This window comes from Callospermophilus lateralis, chromosome 1 (assembly GCF_048772815.1).
Source record: "Callospermophilus lateralis isolate mCalLat2 chromosome 1, mCalLat2.hap1, whole genome shotgun sequence".
Taxonomy (NCBI): Eukaryota; Metazoa; Chordata; class Mammalia; order Rodentia; family Sciuridae; genus Callospermophilus; species Callospermophilus lateralis.
In genome coordinates this window covers 47,355,417-47,378,373 of record NC_135305.1, presented here as the reverse complement: position 1 = coordinate 47,378,373, position 22,957 = coordinate 47,355,417, and the positions used below count along the sequence as shown (strand labels likewise).

Here is a 22,957-nt window from a genome sequence, read left to right as displayed (position 1 = left end):
CTAGCAGGTTTTCATTTCTTTACTTTCTTTATTGTAAATATTTAAGAGTTTATTAGTTGTTAAAAATAATCCAAACTTGTATTTTAATTAGAAATTTATTTTAAAGGCATTCCTTTTTCCAACAGTTTAGTAATGTATTATAAATCTGCATCTTCTTGTTTAGTTGATTAAACACATAATTTTATGGGGGAAAGACTATATGTACTTTAGAAAGTGTTCAAGTTATAAAAGGCCTCTTCTCTGTCTGTAGTCTATGATCTTTGCAAATGATTGCCCTTCTACATGTTAGGACTAGATCTTTTAAATCACAGTCTGGTTCATCCCATGTCCTACTTGGCTTTCATACATCAAGCTGGGCAGTGACCATGGGAGAAGTGAGTCATATGCACCAAAATTTCCAGGTTTTCCCTATATTTCCTATTGGAATCCACCTACTTATCTTTTTAAAGGGATATAGACTTTATATAATATGTATACATACATACATACTCTGGATTGTAAATCAAAAGAAGGAATTTCCAGATCAATATGGAGATAGACATCAAGCCCCCACAGAACAGAGTAATAACAGAATATGCTTTCCTTGAGAGAGGGATGTTGGGAACTCTGCTTAGGTCTCACACCTTCTTCAGTACACATCTTGCATCCTGATTCCTTTCACTAGCTACATGTTATCTAGGTCAGAGTTACTCGTATCTAGGGAACACTGGTCAGGGAGGAGAGCCTGGTTCCTGTAGGGCTCTGATTGTGAGATAGTCTCTGGCACATCCCAGGGCCCATGTAAAGTACAGAGTTCAAGGAAGTACTTCAGAACCATAAAAATGCACAGGATCCTACCCCAAAAGTCTCATTTATCAAGAAGTTATCAATGTCCTGGTTTAAGAACATTTTTAAATTGTACTTTCTACTGCTGGGTTCCAGGCACTATTTATTTGGTGCCAAGAACTCTTGATATACAGATGCAGAAGGTGCTATCCTTCTCTTTAAGAAACTCAATCCTGTAATAGATTTCTAACCCTTAAAATTTAGTAAGTGCTAAGATGGAATGCATGTCCTTAATTTCTAAATTCTCCATTGCATTCATAGGGGAATGCACAATAAACTTTTAAAAGAATTACTCTGTTACATAGACAAAGTTAGGTTGTGTCTGTCAAAGTTCTACTTACTTTCCACTCAAGGTTGTAAAGCTTCACCAACTTTTCGCTGTCATAAAGTGCTGTGGCTCATCATTTATCCTCTTATTACTTATATCAAAAAAGAACACCTATGTACCTAGTACATAGGAATGTACGTGACTCGTGGAAAAAGTATCAAAAGATTAAAAGGCAAAGTACTGATGTCATGAGAAAAAGGAAAAAGTGAAGAGAAAAGAAAAAAAAAGAAACATAGAGGAGAAATACAACTGCATGTCTTGGTAGTGAAGAGGCATATCTCTTTTTTTATCAAGAAGGCTGATGCAGATGGCAAGGGGATTCTGGGTTACATTTACCTCCTTTGATCTCCTGCCTGCCTTGGAAGAAACACAGGAGATGGTATAGTCTGAGTTCCATGTCTTATGATTAAAAATGTGGGTGAACAGGAAAAAAACAGGGCAATGATTCTTGGGGAATGGCAGAGAAAAATGTCAAAATTACTTGAGACTACTCTAGGTTCAGGTCACTTATTTCCCATTAATATAATATTCTGTATAGTTTAATATATTTCGTGACAACAGTACTATATGAATGGACACTTGGAAATCTACCAGATCCTTATTTGAAGTTTATAAGCCTTATTTAAAAAATATCCTTACAGGTACATTGACAATTACTATGAGAGAAGCTTAAGGATTATAGACCCAGAACATAAACACAAGGTTGAGATCTCTTGTCTGGGGGGTGGGGGGCAGGGGGAGGTGTTGGATTTTAATAAAGCTAATGTCAACATTGATACAAATGTTAAATATATTAGAAAAGCTTTATCCCTGCTCTGAATGGTTACATCATTCCCTTTAGATAAAAGACAAAAAAAAAAAAATTCTTTCAAATTCTACTATTTCACAATCTTCTCCAGAGACACAGAGTAACTACCTCAACAGCTCAATTTGTAACACATAATCTAAGGAACAAATCATCTTCATTTTACTTGTCTCATTATAATTATATTGTTTATGGTACATGTAACCTTAACAACAGCTATTCACAACTGCTGACCTTCAAAAAGGTTCATCTACTAGTATATAATTCATCATGACCTTTTTTCAGGAAATGGTACAAAAATTTCTCATAATTCACATATTTACACTGCAAAGACATCCCCATCATGCTGCTATGCCTTGAAAAGCATTTTATATTTTGTCACTTAAAAAAAATAGTTCACATTAACTATATTACAGTGCTAGCAAACAAGATTTCAAGTACTCTATAATTTTGTTCGACAAATTATTTTAGAATGCCCTGAACATGGGAAATTTGAACAGCACTCCATAGTTGCTCTGATCTCTTGCCTCTTCATCCATGCCTCCACATGACAATAATACTAGTTCTCGGTCAGGTGCACATCAAATCCAAGGCATGGGGCTGCTTTGCAAACTCCAGCTCACTCAAGCCTCATGGCATCCCTATGAGGAGACCATCTTTAACTTTTGCCCTTTATAAAAGGTAAAGCAACAGGCTTGGAGAGATTAAGTAACTTGACAATTTTTATACAACCAATAAGTAGTGGTGGTGGGGTTTGAAAGCCAGCGTCCACTGGGCTTTAAAAGCCCAAGCTTTTTTCCCACTACATTTCACCCTGCTTTTATAATGAGAGCATTAAGAGGGCAGCATGTAGAAATCTGGGGCTGCAGGGTGAGGGATAAAGTCCTTCACCTTCTTTTACACTTTTACCATGTTCACATTGATATTCACACATGGTACGTATTACTTAAAGGATGGCTTTAATAACTCCTTCTACACCAGATGGTTCTATTTAATTCCATGATGCCAAAAAATGCCTTGTTAATAACTGGTAGCTTTACATAAAAATGAAAAATTAGAGGCTCAAAATTCTAGTGAAATGTGTATTTATTCACAAATATTATTGAGTGTCCTCTGTGAAAGCAAAAATGAACAAAGGGCTCATCTCTGACCTCACAGGGTGCACATACATGCACAGATCTCACATATTTTTTAAATGATTTGCAACATATATTGCAAAATTCAATTTTAACAAAATATGTATATTAAGAGCAAGATTCTGACAATTTTCATGCTGAATCTTCTCTCTTGGTCAAAATGAGGATGTTAGATATTTATAATTGTAAAAAAAATATAAATAATAACTTGAATGTCCAAAACTAAGGAATTGGTTTTATAAATTTTAACCATGCAGTGGGATAGCACATAAAAATTAAAATGCCAAATTAAAATAGATTTATGTCACTATGTAAAATAAACAGACGTCAATACAGACAATAAAAAACAGATATGTAATACAGTCCTGTTTTGTGAGATATAATGTAATTTTAATTTAAGAGAAAAATTTGGAAGATTATTCACCAAAATCCTCATAGTGGCTCTATATGAGTAGTGACATTAATAGAGAATTTTTATTTTCTAATGTGCGCTTATCTATATTTTCTACCTTCATTTTATGCAATGAAAATTTTTCTCCAATTAAATATAGTAAAGATTACATCCTGAACATAAATTCTATCTTCAATTCTTATTATCAAACTCAGTTCTAAAAACAGAAGATAGGTGGTGTATTCACTAATAAAAGGACCACCACAGGACTGTGCACAAAACAAGGAATAATAAATGTTTATTGAATGCAAATATTCACAGTTGAAAAAGCAAGACTTGTTCCAGTTTGTGAACAACAGCTCAAAAATTCTACAGATTCACAACTCCTCCTTTTTTACTGCAAATAAATAGTAGCTCACTTTTTATTGTGATTTAAGTAAATGCAGAATGTTTTGCAATGAGAATCTGCAAAATCTTACTATATAATAACCTTGATATGATGAATGTTTATTATTGTTAAATACAATAATAATTTTAGCTGAATATTCAGTAAGTTAAAATGAAGAAAGTGATTTATGAAACCATTTCTTTTTTCTCAGTCACTAGGAAACTACTTCTTAATTTTGTTATGGGATAGACAAACTATGTCTTTAAAATTACAATTTTTTCCCCTGGACCATCTTCAGTTGTGAATTTGAATTACAGCTGTACCATATTCTTTTGAAGGCTTTGAGATTTTTAAATTATTTAAAATTCACTCAACAAAGACCTTGGTTCTGAACCGTCTGGACATCTAAGGCCATTCATCCCTCCTGTGCTTGCTGTCACCAACACATATACTCTTCATATCCCCAAAGGCTAATGAGAAAGTCCCTGCCAATTCTTTAATTCACCCATTTGCTCTTCCTTCATCTAGGGGTCTGAGAGGGATCTTACTACCAATCAAGTACTTTATCAGGTGCTACAGGAAATACTGAAATCTGTCAGGTAGAGATCCATCAAGAAACCAAGACTGGGAAATAAAGACCTCTGAAGCAAGGTAAGAGAAAACAGGAATGGGTTGGGCATATGACTGCGGGAAGGAGACTGTGATGGTTCAGCAGAAAGGACAACTTTTAGCGATGGAGAATAGGGATAGCCTTTTGATGAGTGGTGGTATATGAGTCAATTAATATTTGACAGTGGCTCACATTAAATAAAAATAATAGTTGATTGAACATTTACCTGCACAGCTAAGATGCATCCAACTGACATAACCTGAGTTTTCTAATAGGCAGACGTCACTGCAACCTCGAAAATCACATATTTTTATAAAGATGGAGCTTTAAGATAATAAAGGAGCATACAATCTGTGTACCAGATTTCTTTAAAAGGCATTCTTTACAACTTCTGGCCCCTCTTGTGGTGGTATGTCTTGTTAAGTATAGAGCCCTTTGATTGCTGAGCTCACTGGGATTGGAATGGGTAAGCAAGTTTTGAGGATTTAGGGTCAAGCTAATTCTTCAACCTTAAAACGCCATGAAAACTGAAGTAGTATAAGGGTGGAAGCTGAGAATCTGCAAGGAAGACTGACCAAAGAGCAAGGTCAGAAAAATGTGAGGGCCAGTGCTCTGGGATCCAGCAACAGAGACTGTAGGAGAGATGGGTTTTCGTTACCTAATTTTAGAATAAGAGCAGGTGATCTTAAAGACATACAATATTAATAAAAACTAGTATTTTTTTTGCTTATCCTAAAGATATATGATAAAAAATAACGCTTTCTAAATAATGTTTTCTAAATTGTGTATAGATTTCTTGGTGAGATGCCTAAATCTTTAGTCACAACACAAACATGCCAAAATGCTTGCTTGACAGCTTCCTGAGGACACTGGACAATTGCTGTTCTAGGAACAGGTACCCAGCTGAAACAGCCTATGAATGTACATTTTTATTATAAAATTTATTTTTTAAAAAGTTTGCATTTTGTAACTCACTAGAGTGAGTCTAGTTTGAATAGCTGTTTTTTTCCCTAGTTAGCTCTACTATTTAATTATTGTGGAACCAAGTCACAGACAAACAGGTGATCAATCATTTATTTATTCTTCCTCTGACAGCCATAAGAGTATTGCCACAGGGATAGGAAATTCTGTGACAACACACACATGTGGTCTATGGAAATAAGATTGATTCCCACAAGCTCCACTCAAGGAAATTGCTTTCATCCTTTATAGGTCCCATCACAGATTTATGTAACTTGAAAGACCCAAGTAGTTTACAAAGTGTTGCTCCTGTGTTTGACCTTAAGATTAACAAAGCACTCCAAAGCCAATACTATATGTTTTAAGATCTATGTCTTTCAGGTCATCAGTTTTTATTATAAAATCAAGTATGCTGAAATCACATTCCTTTTTAAGTATAAAGCACGGTGGAGAAAGCTTTGGAAGACTTAACCATCAGGACACCCAGGTTCAAACACTGAATCTATCCCTTTCCATTTGTGTTATCTTGGGCAACCCACTTAACTTCAGCTTCCCAAACTGTGAAATGAGAAAAATGAGGCCCATGTCACTAAATGAATGACAAGAGGTTTAAATCAAATATTCTATGCTTCAATGCCTGGTAAATTCATATAATACATGATAGCTATTATGGTTTCTGCTATTATTATTTTAAGCTTTTAACATTTAACTGTGAAACAATGATGATCTACATTAACTCAGAACTACATATAAGTGTGCACATTAAGTAATGCAGAAAGAACCCATCAAGCGTAATCTGATATGTTTTTATTACATGGAAATGGATTCTTTTGGGCATGCACTGAATATTCAGTGAATGTGAGCTTTACTTAGCTGAGCAATGGAAGTAAAAAGATAAAAGACTTAGTTACTTATTGTTTCCTGGGGCTCAGAGCTCAGTAGGGGAAGTAAACAAGCACTCAGGTCAATATCTGCCATTGTGGGGTGATTTGGATGATGTCTGGATGCACAGAATGTGGGAACACTTGGGCACACTGTACAAGTGCAACTGAGCATCGTTCACTTCATATTCTAAGGGCAGGGTGCATCCTCAAGTGTAAAGTCCTGTGCCTGGGCCAGAGCTGGACTTGGAGAGTGCACTTTCTATCTGCAGGAAGACAGTTGGGGAGGGTAAACATTAAAACTAGTAAGCTCTAATTAGGACCTACCATGCATTAGCAGCTTGCATCTTATTCTAGAAGAAATGTGAAGCTACTGAAGGGTTTCAATAAAGTATAATTGAAAAAAGTACAGGAAAGAAAAGAAATATTATTTGTTCATTTTGTTATTTGGTCATTGCATTTTGGAAAAGAAGGAGGTTCATTCTATTTTCTTTTTGTAACAATTGTCTGTTATTTACCAAAAAGGATATTATAGAATTAAGTATTGCTGGAAGAAATATAATTAAATTTCCTCACTTTAGGGCAATTTAACTTGAAATTTAATGTCACATTAAATGCAGCCATTCATCATTGTTGTCTTGATCTCTATTTATTTTTGTTAAAGGACAAATAATTCTTGCAAATACTATATTAAAACATTACAAGTATACTGTTTTAATGCCCAATCTTCAAAAGAAGTCAATTATTAATTTCACATTATACATGGCAAAAAATACAGCATAGGGCTTAGATCAAAGAGACTGTCTACTTGGAAAAACTTTAAGTCCCCAAAGCAAAGGCCACTTCAACTATTTCTTTCATAAAAGAATATAACCTCAATATAAATGAAAATGACATGTCAGCAGATATATCTTATTGTGTCCTCTGGACATTTCTGAAGGTTTCTGACTGCTGTGTCAGCTTCAAAAGACACAAAGGACACTCTTGGGACTGCCCCTCCGTCCCCACCATCCCTGGCATTGACTCCATTGGCTGGGTCAGACCAAAGTAAACTTCCTTTCTCCAATAAAGGAAACTGGGTGGAAGACTCCTTTTTAATTCATTAATAATTCAGCACATTCATTTTCAACACCTGTTAGGTGCTAGATTCTTCCTCAGAAGCTAGCAACAAAGGGAGCACTTTAAAACCCAAATCATGTGTGAAGAGTCTGACTTCAAATGTGGTTCTGTGAAGGAGGTCCCCTGATTACCCCACGCACAAGGATCTCCCCAAGCTCTGAACACCCCTATCTCTTATTAACTTCTCTATTACAGCTCTTGCCCAGGAAGGTTCTGTAAAGTGAATCTGGAGGGCTTCATGTGGCTCTGTAGAATAGGGTTATTCATATGGGGAACAATGAATTTTTCTGGTTGCCATTTCGGAGATGTGGTAACTGGGATTCGGAGCTCAATATCTTACCCAATGTAATAAAGCTAATTCAAATATTTCTAAAACTCTAAAACCTGTATGTTGTTCATTATATTCAAATTACTATCCACACTGAATCTGTGAGGGTTGTAGAAAACTTCTATTTCAATACATACCTGCTTCATGAATCTCTTCCTTTCCAGTGTATGAAGAAAACACCTGCCTAGAGAACTTGTACTGTTGTTCCCGAAAATTATTCTGTAAGTAGTCCATCAACATGACGTAACCAGACTGCTGCATGGTGAGAACTTCACAAAATACAGCCAACTGGAAAGAAGATCAGTTAATTTAATATACCTGCTTCAAAGCCATCAGTAAGCTGTTTAAAACAGATACTCTGTAATAAAGGTAGAAAATAACTCCTTTTAAACTGCTTCAAATGACTTCATTAATGTGACTTTCCAAGATTACCTGGCTTTCAGAGATGCTAACTGTATCTTTAAGAACAATCCATTCAACAGTGTCCGTGCAGGGAGGAGATGTCAAGGAGCCATTGTAAATATAATACTTGTCAGTTGAATTTGGTAGAAGGTTCAGCAAAATGAATGGTTCTAAGGCAGCTTGCTTCCCTACAAAGCAATAATATACATCTCAGATGGAATCCCAACACTGGAACTTAGCTAGTTAAAGCTTCTAGGAAACAGAGACACCTGCTTGGCTATGCATATAATCAGAACTGAAATTTTAAGAACTGAAATTTAAGAACATTTGTGAGATAAATATAGCATACTCTAAATTGCCTTAAATATATCACAGTAAAGTGTTTATGTCTTATCTTTGTCATATGATGCCAAAGAGAATATTTTATATACCAAAATATTCAGAAATCATAGGATCATCTCAATAGGTACGGTTATATCATTTGATAAAACTCAATAATTTCAGTTCATAGAAATATAAAAGCACCTTATTTTATTCAAAAGCCTATAATGAACATCATATTTAAGGTTGACTTATTGAAAGCTTTTCCCCTAGAAATCAAGACTGAGACAAAGATGTCTTGCTATACCACTTTTATTTAACACTGAGCAATCATGTAAGAGATTGCTTATAAAAGAGATAAAATTTACAAGGATTGTAAAGGAATAAATGATGTCAGGACACTCTGAAAGTAACATAATTGTACATGTAAAATAGAGAACACAATTTACAGGCCATCAGAATTTATGTATTTAGCAAAGTCACTGTATCCAAGACCTATATACAAAAACCAACTACTGTCCTCCATCTATATCCAAATGACTTAAAATCAGCATACTATAGTAACGCAGCCACATCAATGTTCATAGCAATCCAATTCACAATAGCTAAACTGGGGAAGCAACCTAGATGCCCTTCAATAGATGAATGAATAAAGAACTGTGGTATATATACACCATGGAATATGACTCAGCATTGAAAGAGAATAAAATTATAGCATTTGCAGGTAAATGGTTAGAGTTGGAGAATATTATGCTAAGTGAAGTAAGCCAATCCCAGAAAACCAAAGGCCAAATGTTCTCTCTGATAAGTGGATGCTGATCCATAACAGGGGACAGGGGATGGGAAAAATGGATTTGATTGGATAAAGAGGAGGGAGGGTAGGGGAGGTTGCATAGGGGCAAGAAAGATGGCAGAACGAGATGGACAACATTACCCTAGGTACATGTATGACTGCACATATGGTGCAACGCTATATCATGTACAATCAGAGAAATGAAAAGTTGTGCTACAATTGTGTACAATGAATCAAAATGCATTCTGATGTCATATATAATTTTAAAAATGAATAAATTAATTTAAAAACCCTACTGTTTTGCTATGTACCAGTATCAACTAGCAGAAAATAAAATGAACAACAATATGACTTAAAAGGGCAACAAAATATCAAATACTTACAAGAAAACCCAATAAATGAGGTGTAAAACATCTATCCTGGAAAACATTATTGGGGGAATTAAATAAAATCTTAAAAAGTTGGACATACATTAAAATGTTCATAGGTTTGAAGCTTCAGTGTTGCAGAAGGTGTTGCTTTTCCCCAAATTGACTTATGGATTGAAGAGAAAATCTTAATAAAAATCCCAGAAAGGTGTGCATCTGTGCATGTTTGTGTTAAATGAGATTCTGATTTTAAAATTAAAATAGAAATGCAAAGAAAAGATGAGACAACCTTGAACAATAAAAATGCCGGAGAACTTTTCTTATCAAGTAGGAAGATCTATTACACAAACAGTGAAAATCATGATAGTGAGATATTTGTGTAGAAATAGGCAAAGGAACAACAGAATAGAATAGAGAGCACAGACCTGCACATACGTGGTCACTTGTGTGATAGAAAAATCCTTAGGTAGTATGGAATGGATGAACTTATTAATCAGTGTTGTGTTGATTGATTATCCTTATGGAAAAAAGTGAATCAATTTCCTATTTCAAATTATAAATACAAATCAATTCCAAATAGATTTATAAGTGAACAGAAATAAAAACACCTTTAGAGGAAAAGATAACCTTATAGGAGGCTGAGATTTCTGAAAATATCACTCATAAAAGGTCAAAATGATATATTTTAGTACCTTTAATCAGATTACAATCTCCAGTCTGAATTAAAGACTGAATCTTAAAAAACTTGACCAAACTGACAACATTGTACAGATATGACTTAAATCTACTTTCATTCACTGGAAGGTTCACATTTATGTTTGGTTGAATGGTTAATAACTTAACTTCTAAAATATGTCCTTTCTTCCAGTATCAGAATTCAGAGTCAGATTCAAGTTCACAGGAATTGAGGAGAACATTTATTTTATTTTATTTTTAATCTGTGAAGATTTTCCAGTTTCTGATTCACATTTTTAGTATCTTAACATTTTTGTGAGTTAGCAATCTCTTTTCTTAATTGTCAGTGGATTACATTTGTTCATTCTTATGAAGACAAACTTTATCTTACAGATGTCTTGTGGAAGTGAGTGTGGAAAATGCTAATTAAATAAAGTGGCAGAAATGGACTCACTATCTATTAATAGTGTCTAACAGAGTAAAAAGATAAGTCAAAGAGTAGAAAATATATTCTGTATACAATATACACATACATGTTTATATATGTGCACTATTCATATATATATATACCTATATATATAAATATACACATATTTATTTATTCTTACATATTAAGAGTAGAGAATTCTTATGCAAAAATTGGTAGAGCTTTCCTAAGTAGGCTACCTGGCCTTAGAACTTGAAACAATCTAAATTTATATGTCTCATTAAATAGTCACATTTTTATTTTTGTGTCTCTCCAACAGTGCTTGTCAACAGTCCTGTGTTGGCCACCTAGACATTTGTGTACCAGCCCTCATGCCTATGGGAGCAATTTGCTTACCAGCCAGATCTGTCTCACTCATTTTCTTCTCCTTCTAACTACACAGCCCAGTGCATGTCCTCTGCCCTGTCTAAGAGATTTAGGTCATTAGAAAATAATTCCTGAAGCGAATTTAATCTAGTTTAATTGAGGCAGTATGGTGTAGGGCAGTTGTCATAGTCACCTGGGGAGCTTTGAAACAGTGCCAGTGACTCAGACTTTATCTAGACCACTTGAATGTAAGTCTTTAGCACTGGGGCCTGGAATTAAGCATTTATAGCTTCTTTAGGTGATGCAAACACGCAGCCAGTGCTGAAAACCCCAAGTAAAATGAAGTCTTTGCAAGGCTTTGCCTTTCAAATAACCCTTTTTGTGGGTACTATTAACAACTGAAGTTAAAGATTACAGACTCCAGTCTGAATTAAAGACTGAATCTTAAAAACCTTGACCAAATTGACAGCATTGTACAGATATGACTTAAATCTAGTTTCATCCACTGGAAAGTTCACACTTATGTTTGGTTTAATGGATTAATAAGTTAACTTCTAAAGTACATTTTTTCTTCCAATATCAGAATTCGGAGTCAGATCCAAGTTCACGGAAATTGAGGAGAACATTTATTTTATTAATTTTTTTTAATCTGTGAAGATTTTCCAGTTTATGATTCATATTTTTTAGTATCTTAACATTTTTGTGAGTTAGCAATCTCTTTTCTTGATTGTCAGTGGACTGCATTTGTTCATTCTTATGCTGAAGACAAACTTTATCTTACAGATGTCTTGTGGAAGTGAGTGTGCAAAATGCTAATTAAATAGAAGCAGAAATGGACTCACTGCTAAATGATGCAGGAAATGAAATGATGCCAGAATTGCTGGCGGCCAGAGAAAGGAGAGCAAAGGTGAGACCTTGGCAGGAATGTGAAGTGGAGAATTTTCTTAAAATTCGGAAAGAGATTAAAGGGAAAAAGTTAAGTGGAAAAAAAATAATCATAAGAAAGGAAGTTTGAATTTTCTCATCTCTCTTTCCAACATAGAAGCCATTTTTCCTGTCTCTGTACCCCAGTAGCCACCATCTAGCCTCCCTTATGTATGTGTTAACAATTTCATACAGTTTGTTGTATTTACATGTTTGTCCCAAGCTCCGGTCCTAGCCATTAGAAGATTTTTCAATTATAGAAGTGCTTTTCAATTACTGAATCATCACCTGAGAAAACTGGACCATGGTGTTGTGTGGGGGGCTTGGAAAATAAATCATGAGCTTCATCTAAATAAGCGCACAAGACAGAATCACACCTGAGCCTACGCTGCTCTATTTGAGTCCAGTCATACATTCATGCGATCACCATTTGCCTAACTGTATATTTCAGGATTAACCACCCAACTGACCATATCCTTCTGTGGGAAGGTTGGTAGTGAAGGAAGAAAGATGGAGAAGGACAGAAACAGAGAGATAAAGACAAGAACATGCCATGCACCCAAGAAGAGGAGTTAGCAAAGACTTAAAATCAACTCCTATTAATTAGGACAATGTTATTTAAGATAGAACCAAATCAAAACTGCCCATGAAGATTTTTTTCAAGATACAAATTCCTGGATTGCATCTGTGGTGAAGAAGGCACCATAAGCCATTCTGTCAAGATCTCCCAGCTGATGGTCATTGATGCTAAGTGGGTGTGTCTTGCAATAGGAAAGAGTTCAACTAACAGTTCTCATTTTTGAGATCTGTGCTTGGGGAATATTAATATATTATTATGTTTGTATCATATAAAATCACTATTTCTCCCTCCACTCCATGGGAAGACTGATGTCTAACATGGAGTAGGTATAGTGGAAAGAAGGAAAACTTTAAAGGGGAGAGATGATAAAGGGAAAGATCAATGGAATTTGTCTCTTAGGGCTGACTGTAGGAAGTGAACAACTATCCTACATAATAATAAGATATATTGTGTAATCTAAATGATGGTTGTAAAGTTTCTTTTGTTTTGTTTTTAGATAACTCACACCGTATGGAGAAGAACAGGAAGTTAGTGCTTCCAGAGTCTCTTCTAAAAACAAGAACTGCCTTCAGTTCTTAAGAACTGCCTTCAATTCTTCATTCCTATGGTGATGGCTGAGAGCCAATATTGGGATGTCTTCAGTTTATTGGGCCCTAGTGGATATTCTAGACTTTTAAAACAGGACTAGATTTAATTCCAGAAACATCAAAATAGAAATATTTAACTTTAGAAGGACTCAGTTTGGACAGATCATACTTAATAAGCATTCAAATGCAACTGGCAAGTATTTCATATGTGTTTTGAAATACACAACTAATATAAATCTCCTCAATATAGTGGCACACATTTTGTGAACAGATAAGGATATAAATCCCATTACTAACACCTACCAACTGCCTAGCCTAAGGAACTTTGATGGGTCTATTGAAACATTAAATATGTGGTGGAGGGTGGGACTTATAGGCACAGAAGATCTGGGTTTTGGGAAGAAGAGGAGCTTGGAAGTTGGTGCACAGGTAGCTGGGAAGAGGGAAGACAGAGAGAGACCTGACTAGGAGCTGTCCTCAGTCAGTTTGAGATACTAGTAATTCTGTTTTCAAATTAAGAGCCAGGATACAGGCAGAATAATACTCTTAGGGCATACATATTCTCAGGGAGGTTATGTGGCAACTGGGGCTCTCATGAAGTGCTTCCTTTGAAGGCTTGCAGACAGCAGATACTAAAACAGAAACCTTAGTCAAAAGAATAGAAGTAAATTTATTCTAAGGCACACCCTCCCAGAATCTCTCAGAAATAACTGAAAAAGGTTATGAAAGAAAGTGAAGGTCTCACAGTTATGCAAGTCAGGGTTAAGTCACTTTGATCATCCCCACAGGCTGGTAGCAAGGCATGGGAACATTCAGAATTCATATTTTGTGTATTTTTAAGTATTGGAATTCAAACTAGCTGTCTTCTTTCAGTTTGGATTGAATCTCCTCTCTGACTCACTGAGAAGGAAATTAAGTGTAGCTTATAGAATTCAGCATTGAATTTTCAATCTAGTTAGATGGAGGGAGATGTCAGCTTCATCCTGCATTTGATTACACCTTTAAAAAAAAGGAACCCCCACACTACAGGGGTTCACATATTCCTGACTTCTGAAAAGTTCGGTCAATTCAGATCTTCACATGTAATGGACAAAGATGAATCAATTTTGGGTCAGGCTTCTGCATTTGAGAAAATAATCTGTATGAGCCTTGTTTCTGATTTCAAATTCTGCAGCTTTCCAGAGAGGCATAATCCTCATTTTATTGATAAATCAGGGCAGCATTAATACCAAGTGCATGGATACTTAATAAAAATAGAACAACGATAACAATAGTTTGCAGTCTATTGCCAATGTTGTCAAAGCATTTTCTTTGACAAATGATAAGATCCATGAGATTTTGGCAGAACAAGATCAAAGCATATTCCATCTTATTCTATGTGAGCCTTGCCTTCTTGCAAAAATCTTATCTCCTCACATTGGTGAATCAAAGGATTTCTCAAGAAAACTACAGGGAATAAATTTTAACTTGAGTTGCAATTCCTTTCTCACTTTAAAATATAATTTTTTGTAAAATTAATTGGTTTTATATAATAACTTAGAGTCTTTGGAGATGTATAAGTGCAGAGGCAGATTAGACAAATCCATTTAAATGCATAATATAATTAGATTATTTCAAAAAGTAAATTTAGAAAACTTCAAGTTTCTACTTGCAATAATACGTTATGATTTTATATGACAAAATTTTCTGATAAATTGTCCTTTATGAATTGAGAAATGTATAAACTGTCAAGAGTGAGAATGTATAAATCATCAAGTGTGAGAAATAGAGACTGTTCCTTCTTGAAAACATACTGTTTTTCACCTTTGAAACGAGTAATTTTGTCATATTTTAAAAATTCACATACACCAAAAGTAGAATCTTGAAGAAAGATATTTCTCCAAGAGCTTACCAAAACGACTAACACTCTCGGCTCCCTCAATGATGGCTTTATAATCCAAATTTTCTTCTATTCCAACCTGTTAAAGAAGAATGGCATTCTAAAAACAGGATAAAATGATTGACTAACTGTTCAATAAAAATGTAAAGATTATTGAATTCCATATTAAGTATCTAAAACTGTGTTCCAAACACTTACTGTTTTTTTTTTTTTTCCACAGCAAGGTAAAAAACAAACAAAAACTAGGTAGCTTACATTTTCTATTTAGAAAGTAAAATTTTAAATGTCCCAATTCACAGTTACTGCTATTTAATTTTGACACTTTACATTAACAAGTAAGCAAATCTGTGTACTTGTAAGAAGAGTCTGCTCCAGTTGGAAGAAACCCACTCAAGTAACGAAAATAAGAGTCCCCTTATATTCCTTATTATCATTTAAAAAGATGACCACCAATTACCACTGTAAGGTTGTAATAAAGTGTACCTTGATATTTCATGACAATATTTCATGTGATTTAAAAAGGAATTGTTTGTTCTGAATCTATATATGATGATTACCTCAAATAAAACGGAGATAGCTCTTAACCTCCCTTTTCCTTTAACCGCTTCATCAAAACTTGAAAATCGATCTGCATCAAAGCAGTAGATTTGCATCTATAAAAGTAATAATAGTTTCGTTATATTAAAGGTTTTCACAAAAGTCAGGGGAGAGATTTAATAAAACAATTGACCAATAAATTCTATTTGAAAAGTCTGTAAATGACATAATTCTATATTCTGTATATTCTCAAAGTATTTTTATCAATTATGAGTAGACATAATCACATTTACAAAAGAAATATGAAGGTAGACATATCTAGAATAGCAATTATCATTTTGAGATTTTATCAGTGGGCATTGCAGTAATAATTCAGAGCGATTATCAAATATAATAAATTATCAAAGTTTATTTTAACTATTTTGCTGGAATTTTTTGAAACATGTGATTCATTTTTTTCTTGAATAAACAAGTTTTTCTTGATGGCTCAGAGATAACATTTTGTATATAATCATACTGTGATTTCTGCTAATTAGATTATTTCAAAAAATAAATTTAGAAAACTTAAAAGTTTCTACTTACGATAAAACATTATGATTTTATATGACAAAATTTTCTGATAAATTGTCCTTTATGAACTGAGAATGTATAAATCATCAAGTGTGAGAAGTAAGAGACTGTTCCTCCCTGAAAACATACTGTTTTTCACTTTGGAACGAGTAATTTTGTCATATTGTAAAATTATGTCATATTGTAAAAATTCTCAAGGATTCTGTTTCTACCTCAAGAATACAAGCATTTGAGGTTTCCTAATTTTAATTCTCCTCTCATACTCTGCAGCCATCCTTGTTGATTTCTACGTTAATCTACGCACCTGTCTGACAGTCTCTATGCCCAGTTATAATTTGGTGCTCCTCAGGATGTGGGCTTGGAATTCAGGTAACTTAGCTATGCCGAGGTATAACTTAGGTAAAAGTAGAACACTCAAGGGTGGTTGGTTTTTTGATGGGAGAAACAGTGTGTGTGAAGCAGAGGATGGCAAAGGCTCTGGCCATGTGTATGCAACCCACATCTTTTGAGAGAAAGGGTTTCAAAGCTGACTCCTAAAGGATGAAGATCAATAGCTAGAGAAGAACAGATGAGCTGGGAGAGATAGGCAGGGCCATGCCAGGGATGTCATCCCAGCTGACACTGAGGCACTTCAGTTAACAGGAGCAAGGAGGGGTCAGGTGGGATAGGAGTAGACAGAAAGAGATGGACTGGAGAGAGAGAGACCAGTGACAGCAACATTCAAAAATCCATGTAAGAAACAATGGTGGTTTAAACACTTTTCTGACCTCCCACATCATTTGTGGTGAGAATTGAGAAGATTTGATTGTGGGATGTGGGAGGGAAAAAAAAGTAAGTCCATATGCTCTTTGGGGTGCCTACTTACAGTTACATGGAAAAATACTTCCTGAAAAACAAACAATAGGGAGGAGGGAAATGCTGGGAAGTGATATTGGCTAAATTATATCGTTATATTGTGTGCATGTACCAATATGTAATAGTAAATCCCATCCAGGTGTATAACTATAATGCACCAATAAACAAACCATACTTCTGAGGACAAGTTGAGAGGCCTTTGAATTAAAAAAAAATGAGGCTTATTACAAAAATTCTGTAGTATTTATTCTGATTAACCAGGGCTTTTGTTAATATTTTTTAATGTATCATTGTTTAAATGGGCAATATTGTGAGAAAGCTAAACTTTCCAAAGTAAGATGTTATGTATTTAAGGAGTTCATTTTTATTTCTTTGACAAGTCACAGTTAATAAATATGTTTTTCTTTAAGGACATTTAATGTATAAAGCTTTCCAAAATCTAACCCATAAATAAGAATGTGCTTATTCAAATTTTAAAAAGTTTGTTTAGCCCTTTAGAGAGAATCCACCCTAGTTTTATTATTACTGATAGTAACTTTTGAATTATAAGAATAATGTAGTTTCATTATGGGCAATTTAGAAAAAAATGAGGCTTTTAAAGGAGAAAATAAGAGCATTTATAATGACATCACCTAGGAAAAATCACTTTTAACTTTTTTTTTTGGTTTCCCTCCATTATTTTTTAAAGAGGAATGAATTCATTTTTTCATTTAATCCCCATGGCAATTTTTAAGACAGGTAATACTACGACTATGTCAATTTCACAGAAGAAAAATGGAAGCTTAGGTAAGTTGAATAATTTGTTTAATGTCATGTGAGAAAGGATGGAACCACTTTAAAACCTAATTCTTTCACTTAGACAATATTCCCAGTCCCTGTTCAGGTTTTACAAAATTAGAAACAGAAGATCAGATATGCTACTTTATATTTTTTTAAAAGCATTAATATGATAAACCTTTTTTGTACATCATTCAAAAACATGATTTTTTACAAGACCTATAATATTCTATCATAATGCATCTAACCATTCTTTTTCCTTCAGGTTTTTACTATATAAATAATTCTTTTCACATAAATTTTTGAAAATATCTATATTTTTAACTGCTAAAAATTGAAACAGTGAATACTGAGAATCAACCATGTAAAGTTCTTGATAAAAATGAACTACTTTCCAGAAATTAACCAAAGTAAACTCTCTAAAGTATTTACTGGGTATTTAGTTATTAATTTATTCGACTACTTTTAAAGCTTAAGATTTTCATCTCATTTTAATCAAAGGATTTAAATCAAAGAATTCTCCAATATATTGATAAAACTCTACCTTTTTTCCTTCCTAAATTCATTTACTCAGCAATATTATTGATCACCTACTACGTGGCATTCTGGGTACATGGGAGTGGAAAATCAAAGATGGAACACATGCTCATTGAGCTTAGTCTTCTGAGGAAGGCAGATATTCATCAGGTGATCAAAACATAAGTATAAATTAAAAATTAATCAAGTTATATGCTAAATATAATCTAAATGATTTAGAAAATGAAATTATAATCAGTGGAGCTAGCGACTTACCTCAAGTGGAAATTTTTGTCCTTCTAAACTATGTTCTGACCCATCAGATGATGTATTGCATTTTCCCCAGTGAAAAGTTATTTTGCTGGCTTTGAATACCATTTCTGAAAGTCCTCCACTGAGTCGGTAGTCATTCGTGAGATTAATTTCCACTAAAATAAACCAACCAAAAAATCAATGAAATTACATCTAAGTTTCTGCAAATCAAAATGATGATTTTCGACTAAATTTCCTTCTATTTAAGATGTATTAAGAAAATCATTAATTCAATAGATTTTAAAAGTTGTTCAGTGTTTGGGAAGCTCAGCTCTGTAGTACTGCACAGTAAACTTCATGTACTTACTTCCACAGAGGTAAAGACAGCTGGAGAGAGAAGTACTGTGTGACTCCAATGCAGAGGACACCCTGCTTGGTGTCCTGAGGCTGGCATTCACCCAAAGCTCTGCAGGTATTTGATGGTAATGAAGGGACAAAGTAAAGGCAGAGGGAACAGGGCTGAAAGAGGGAAAGCCCTCTCCTGGAGGGACACCTGCTTGTCACTGTCAGCCTGCCCTACCCTTGCTCAGGCTGTTGCCTGGGTCCCATCTCTATACTTCCAGGCTCCAGCCTAGGCTTCATTAGGCTCCAGAACCTGGGTCTTTGGCTGTGGCAAGGAGGGTGGAAAGCCCTTTCCTTCTAAGCAGTTTGAGCCATACCACGTTTGAATGTGACTGTCAACCATCAGAATGGTCAACTTCCCTGTATGTAAGTCCTGCAGCAGAAGTTAACTGACTATAGAGAATAATAATTCTGGAGAATAATAATTCTCTTGAGAACCTAATGCAGGATTTTGAAGTCTCAGATTTTACCAACCTTCACTCTGCCAGGCAAAAGTCACTGTTGGCCAGCTAGGAGATACAAACTTCTATGAACTGTAATAATGATGATGCAGACAAGTACAACAACTGCGATGACAGCAATGACAGTTGACATTTATCACCTAGAAGTACCATGCACTTCATCATTTTATGCATATCAATCATTTGATCCTCACACAATAAGGAGAGAGAGTCGCAGACATGGAAATAACTTGTCCATGTTGTCATCTGAAGGGCCAAGTAGTGAGCCCAAGCAGTATGGCTGTATGTCAAGTCCTTGACCACTTTGCCCTCAGAAAAATAAAGCAGAGATCACCTGCCTTAGCCTTGTAGCACCCTTTAAAACTGGTATCAAAAATGTCAAGATTTGGGATAATACACTTTTGTTATTTAATTTATAATATAACATGTAAAAATTGTCTTAGTTATTCATTAAACAAATATTGAGTGCTTGTGATGCATTAGGCACTGATATAGAAAAGTCCCTGCCCTCATGGGATTTTAAATTAAATTATTACATTTAAATAATTGTACTACTTAAATATGGAAAACAATGAAGAAACTTGCTAATGATAAAACCTTCCCAACAGGTCTTCCATTATAATTTAAACATTTTTCTAATTTATATCAAACGTGTAGTTTTTTTAAAATAACTTCCTGTTATATGGTTTCATTCAAAATATACCATCAAAAAAGGAAAGTGTCACATTCTGCAAAGTATTTGTCCATGCAAATTGAATTAGAAAACTGTTTTAAATTTTTAAGGTGTTGTATTTTATGTGCTTTTTAAAGAAAACATAGTCTCAGAAATAGGCACTTAACAAGTGCTGTCTAAGGATGGTTTACAATTTTAAACTTTGTATACAGAAGGGCTAATAATTTCTTTTCTTAAGTTTCAATTGTATTCAGTTGATTTTTCATATCCAAATATTAAATACAGCATAGAGCTGAGCAGCAATATCAAGCTATACTGCCCATGTATGGAGATCTTGATTGAAGAGTGATAGAGTTATTAAATTACATTAGACATAATTACGTTAACTTTTCCACATCTCCAAGTGGCAGGATCACTCTTGTTAAGATATTGCAAAGAATGACACTATGACACTGTTCATTTTATCATTTTGTACAGTTTCAAAATGTCATCCACATCTCTAAATTTTCTCTTTTCCATCTGGCATCCTTTATTGATGATATCCATTCAATTCATAGTACATCATTCAAGGGAAATGACAAGAAAGAAATCCAAACATATTCTAGTCTGAAACACATATTCAAGGGAAACAAAATGCACACTCTGTACCTGTTTTCCCAGTATTATGAATAAATGTGCTGTCCAAGGATGCTTTATCCCAACCCTGAAACTTCAGTTTCTTAAGATTCACATTCACTTGTGTAAGATCTTCATCAATATTGATGGGAGACTGTTTTGGACTATTACATGTTGGATATTTTTTCCCCCAATTTTTTTGATTCAGTGCTCCTAGGGAAAGAAAAGAATAAGAAAGTTAATTTCTTCAATCACCATGCAAAAACTAAATTTTATATTATAAAATATTTAATATAAAATGTAGGTACAATATAGGAAAAATTGGGATATCACAGAAGCAATTCACAAAATAATTACACCTGGATTTAGATTCTGGGTTTTAATGACCTCTTTTTTTTTTCATGTTAAATCCCATAGCCTATAGAACAAACCATATCAAGTTTGTGGTTTGACAATGGTTTGATTTAGCCACACATTCTTTCAGATAACTAGGAAGTCTAGTGATCACATAAGGTAGTCATTACCAGGCCAGAACTCCAGAGTAAAGTTCAGATTCCTAGCCGTCTCCATGGGAGTGGCTCCCAATGGACCCACTGTCTTTCTTCCATGATTGAGATTTAGGGAAATTTATAAATAAACACATCTTTTATACAACCCATGTCTTCCTTTTTTTGTGATAAGGGAATCAGAAGACTAATTTCAATGCAAGCTCCACCTAAGGGCCACCTCTCATAACTTAATGAAGCTAATTTGCATAACTTAGCCCAGGAAAGAAATAAGAATTAGTCACACCATGAAATTGCCTATCTGGTCAGGGAGAAACCAGATGATGCATCTTATAGTAGGGTATTTACCAAAAGTTAGTAAGTGGTAAAAACTTAAAACCTGGCTCTATTTCTAGAGAGTGTTTTGAGTATAGTGTTACTTTAAATATGCACAACGATGTATATTTTGGCATCTAGGAATAGTTTTAATGATTTGAATAATGGATATTTTGATTTTGCTTGTAAAGAACTTTGACATGGGGACAAGAAAACACTGCTCAATAAGGTCTTTTTCATTTCTCACATTTTCTATTATAGTACAAAACATTCCAAGCACACTTTGGAAGTGTCAAATAGTAGTGATACACAGAAACATGAAGTTTTATATTTCTGATGACACTGAATGTGATGTATAAATCTATTCTTTTTAATTGCATTTCCTGACATTTTCCACTTGAATTCTAAATGGCATCTCACAGTTACCATATCCAAACTGGAACTCTGGGTTTCTGCTCTGAAACAAGCTTCTCCTGCATGCAGTCTTTGCCATCCTCTGAACTTAGAAGTCATCCAGATTGCCCCTGTTTCTCCTTTAGTAAAGCCTTTATGGTCTGCCTTCAATTATACCCCCAATACCCTTCATGGGATATTTTAACACAATCCCCAGGAGATCTACACACAGGCAATTTTGAGAAGCACAGGCTTAGACATCTCCAGTGCTTTCAAAAGGTCTATAGCTTCATCTTTTGTCCCTTCCAAAATCCAGTAGTAAGTAAAATCATAAGATTCCAAAACCCCACTCTCTGGTCTTCACACCCTGTACAGAAACCTCCACTTTGGTGTGGGCAGGACCTGGGAATATGATGGGGAGTCATTTCTTTGATCAGATCACATTCTATGGAAAAGGTGAAGAGGACCTTGATGCTGTGATTATGTTATGTTATAGAAAACTCCTTATCATATGGAGAGAGGGGAAGCGTGGCAGGTTCTCCTGCTGGCGATGTGAGTTAGGAGGTTATGAGAGGTGATGTGGCTAGGGACCAAACCAATTCTAAGAGCTGAGAGTGCCCCCCGGCTCACAAACAGGACTAACAAACAAAAAAGCAGAACCTCAGTCCTACAAGTCTATCAAGTGAACTCTGCCAACAACCTGAATGAACTTCGACGAGGGTACCAAGCTTTAAATGAGACACCTGATCTCATGTTTGTAAGACAATGAGCAGAGAACCCAGCTTTGCAGTCCCTCTTCTCCAAACCCCAACCCACAGAACCTGAGGTAATAAGTATGTGTTGTTTTAAATCAGTATATACATAGTGATTTGTTTAGAAGTAAAAGAAAACCAATACAACTCAAGTAACTAAAGTAATCTCTTAAAATATGCCAAATTACATGTCATGGTTCCATCTCACTCTAAATAAAATAGAACCTCATTACCATGGGC

At 34.7% G+C, this 22,957-nt stretch overlaps 1 protein-coding gene across 1 annotated transcript in view; it reads right to left on the bottom strand.

Annotated features, from left to right (window-relative positions):
* Ptprz1 (protein tyrosine phosphatase receptor type Z1) overlaps positions 1-22,957 on the bottom strand; it is a 175,390-nt gene that overhangs the window by 62,271 nt on the left and 90,162 nt on the right. Inside the window, exons 4-9 of the mRNA XM_076853511.2 lie at positions 20,785-20,964; positions 18,625-18,776; positions 15,651-15,746; positions 15,106-15,172; positions 8,204-8,361; positions 7,909-8,059 (exon numbers count right to left, since the gene is read on the bottom strand). Of these exons, the coding sequence (XP_076709626.2) occupies positions 7,909-8,059; positions 8,204-8,361; positions 15,106-15,172; positions 15,651-15,746; positions 18,625-18,776; positions 20,785-20,964 (804 nt within the window). The remainder of the gene's footprint in view (positions 1-7,908; positions 8,060-8,203; positions 8,362-15,105; positions 15,173-15,650; positions 15,747-18,624; positions 18,777-20,784; positions 20,965-22,957) is intronic.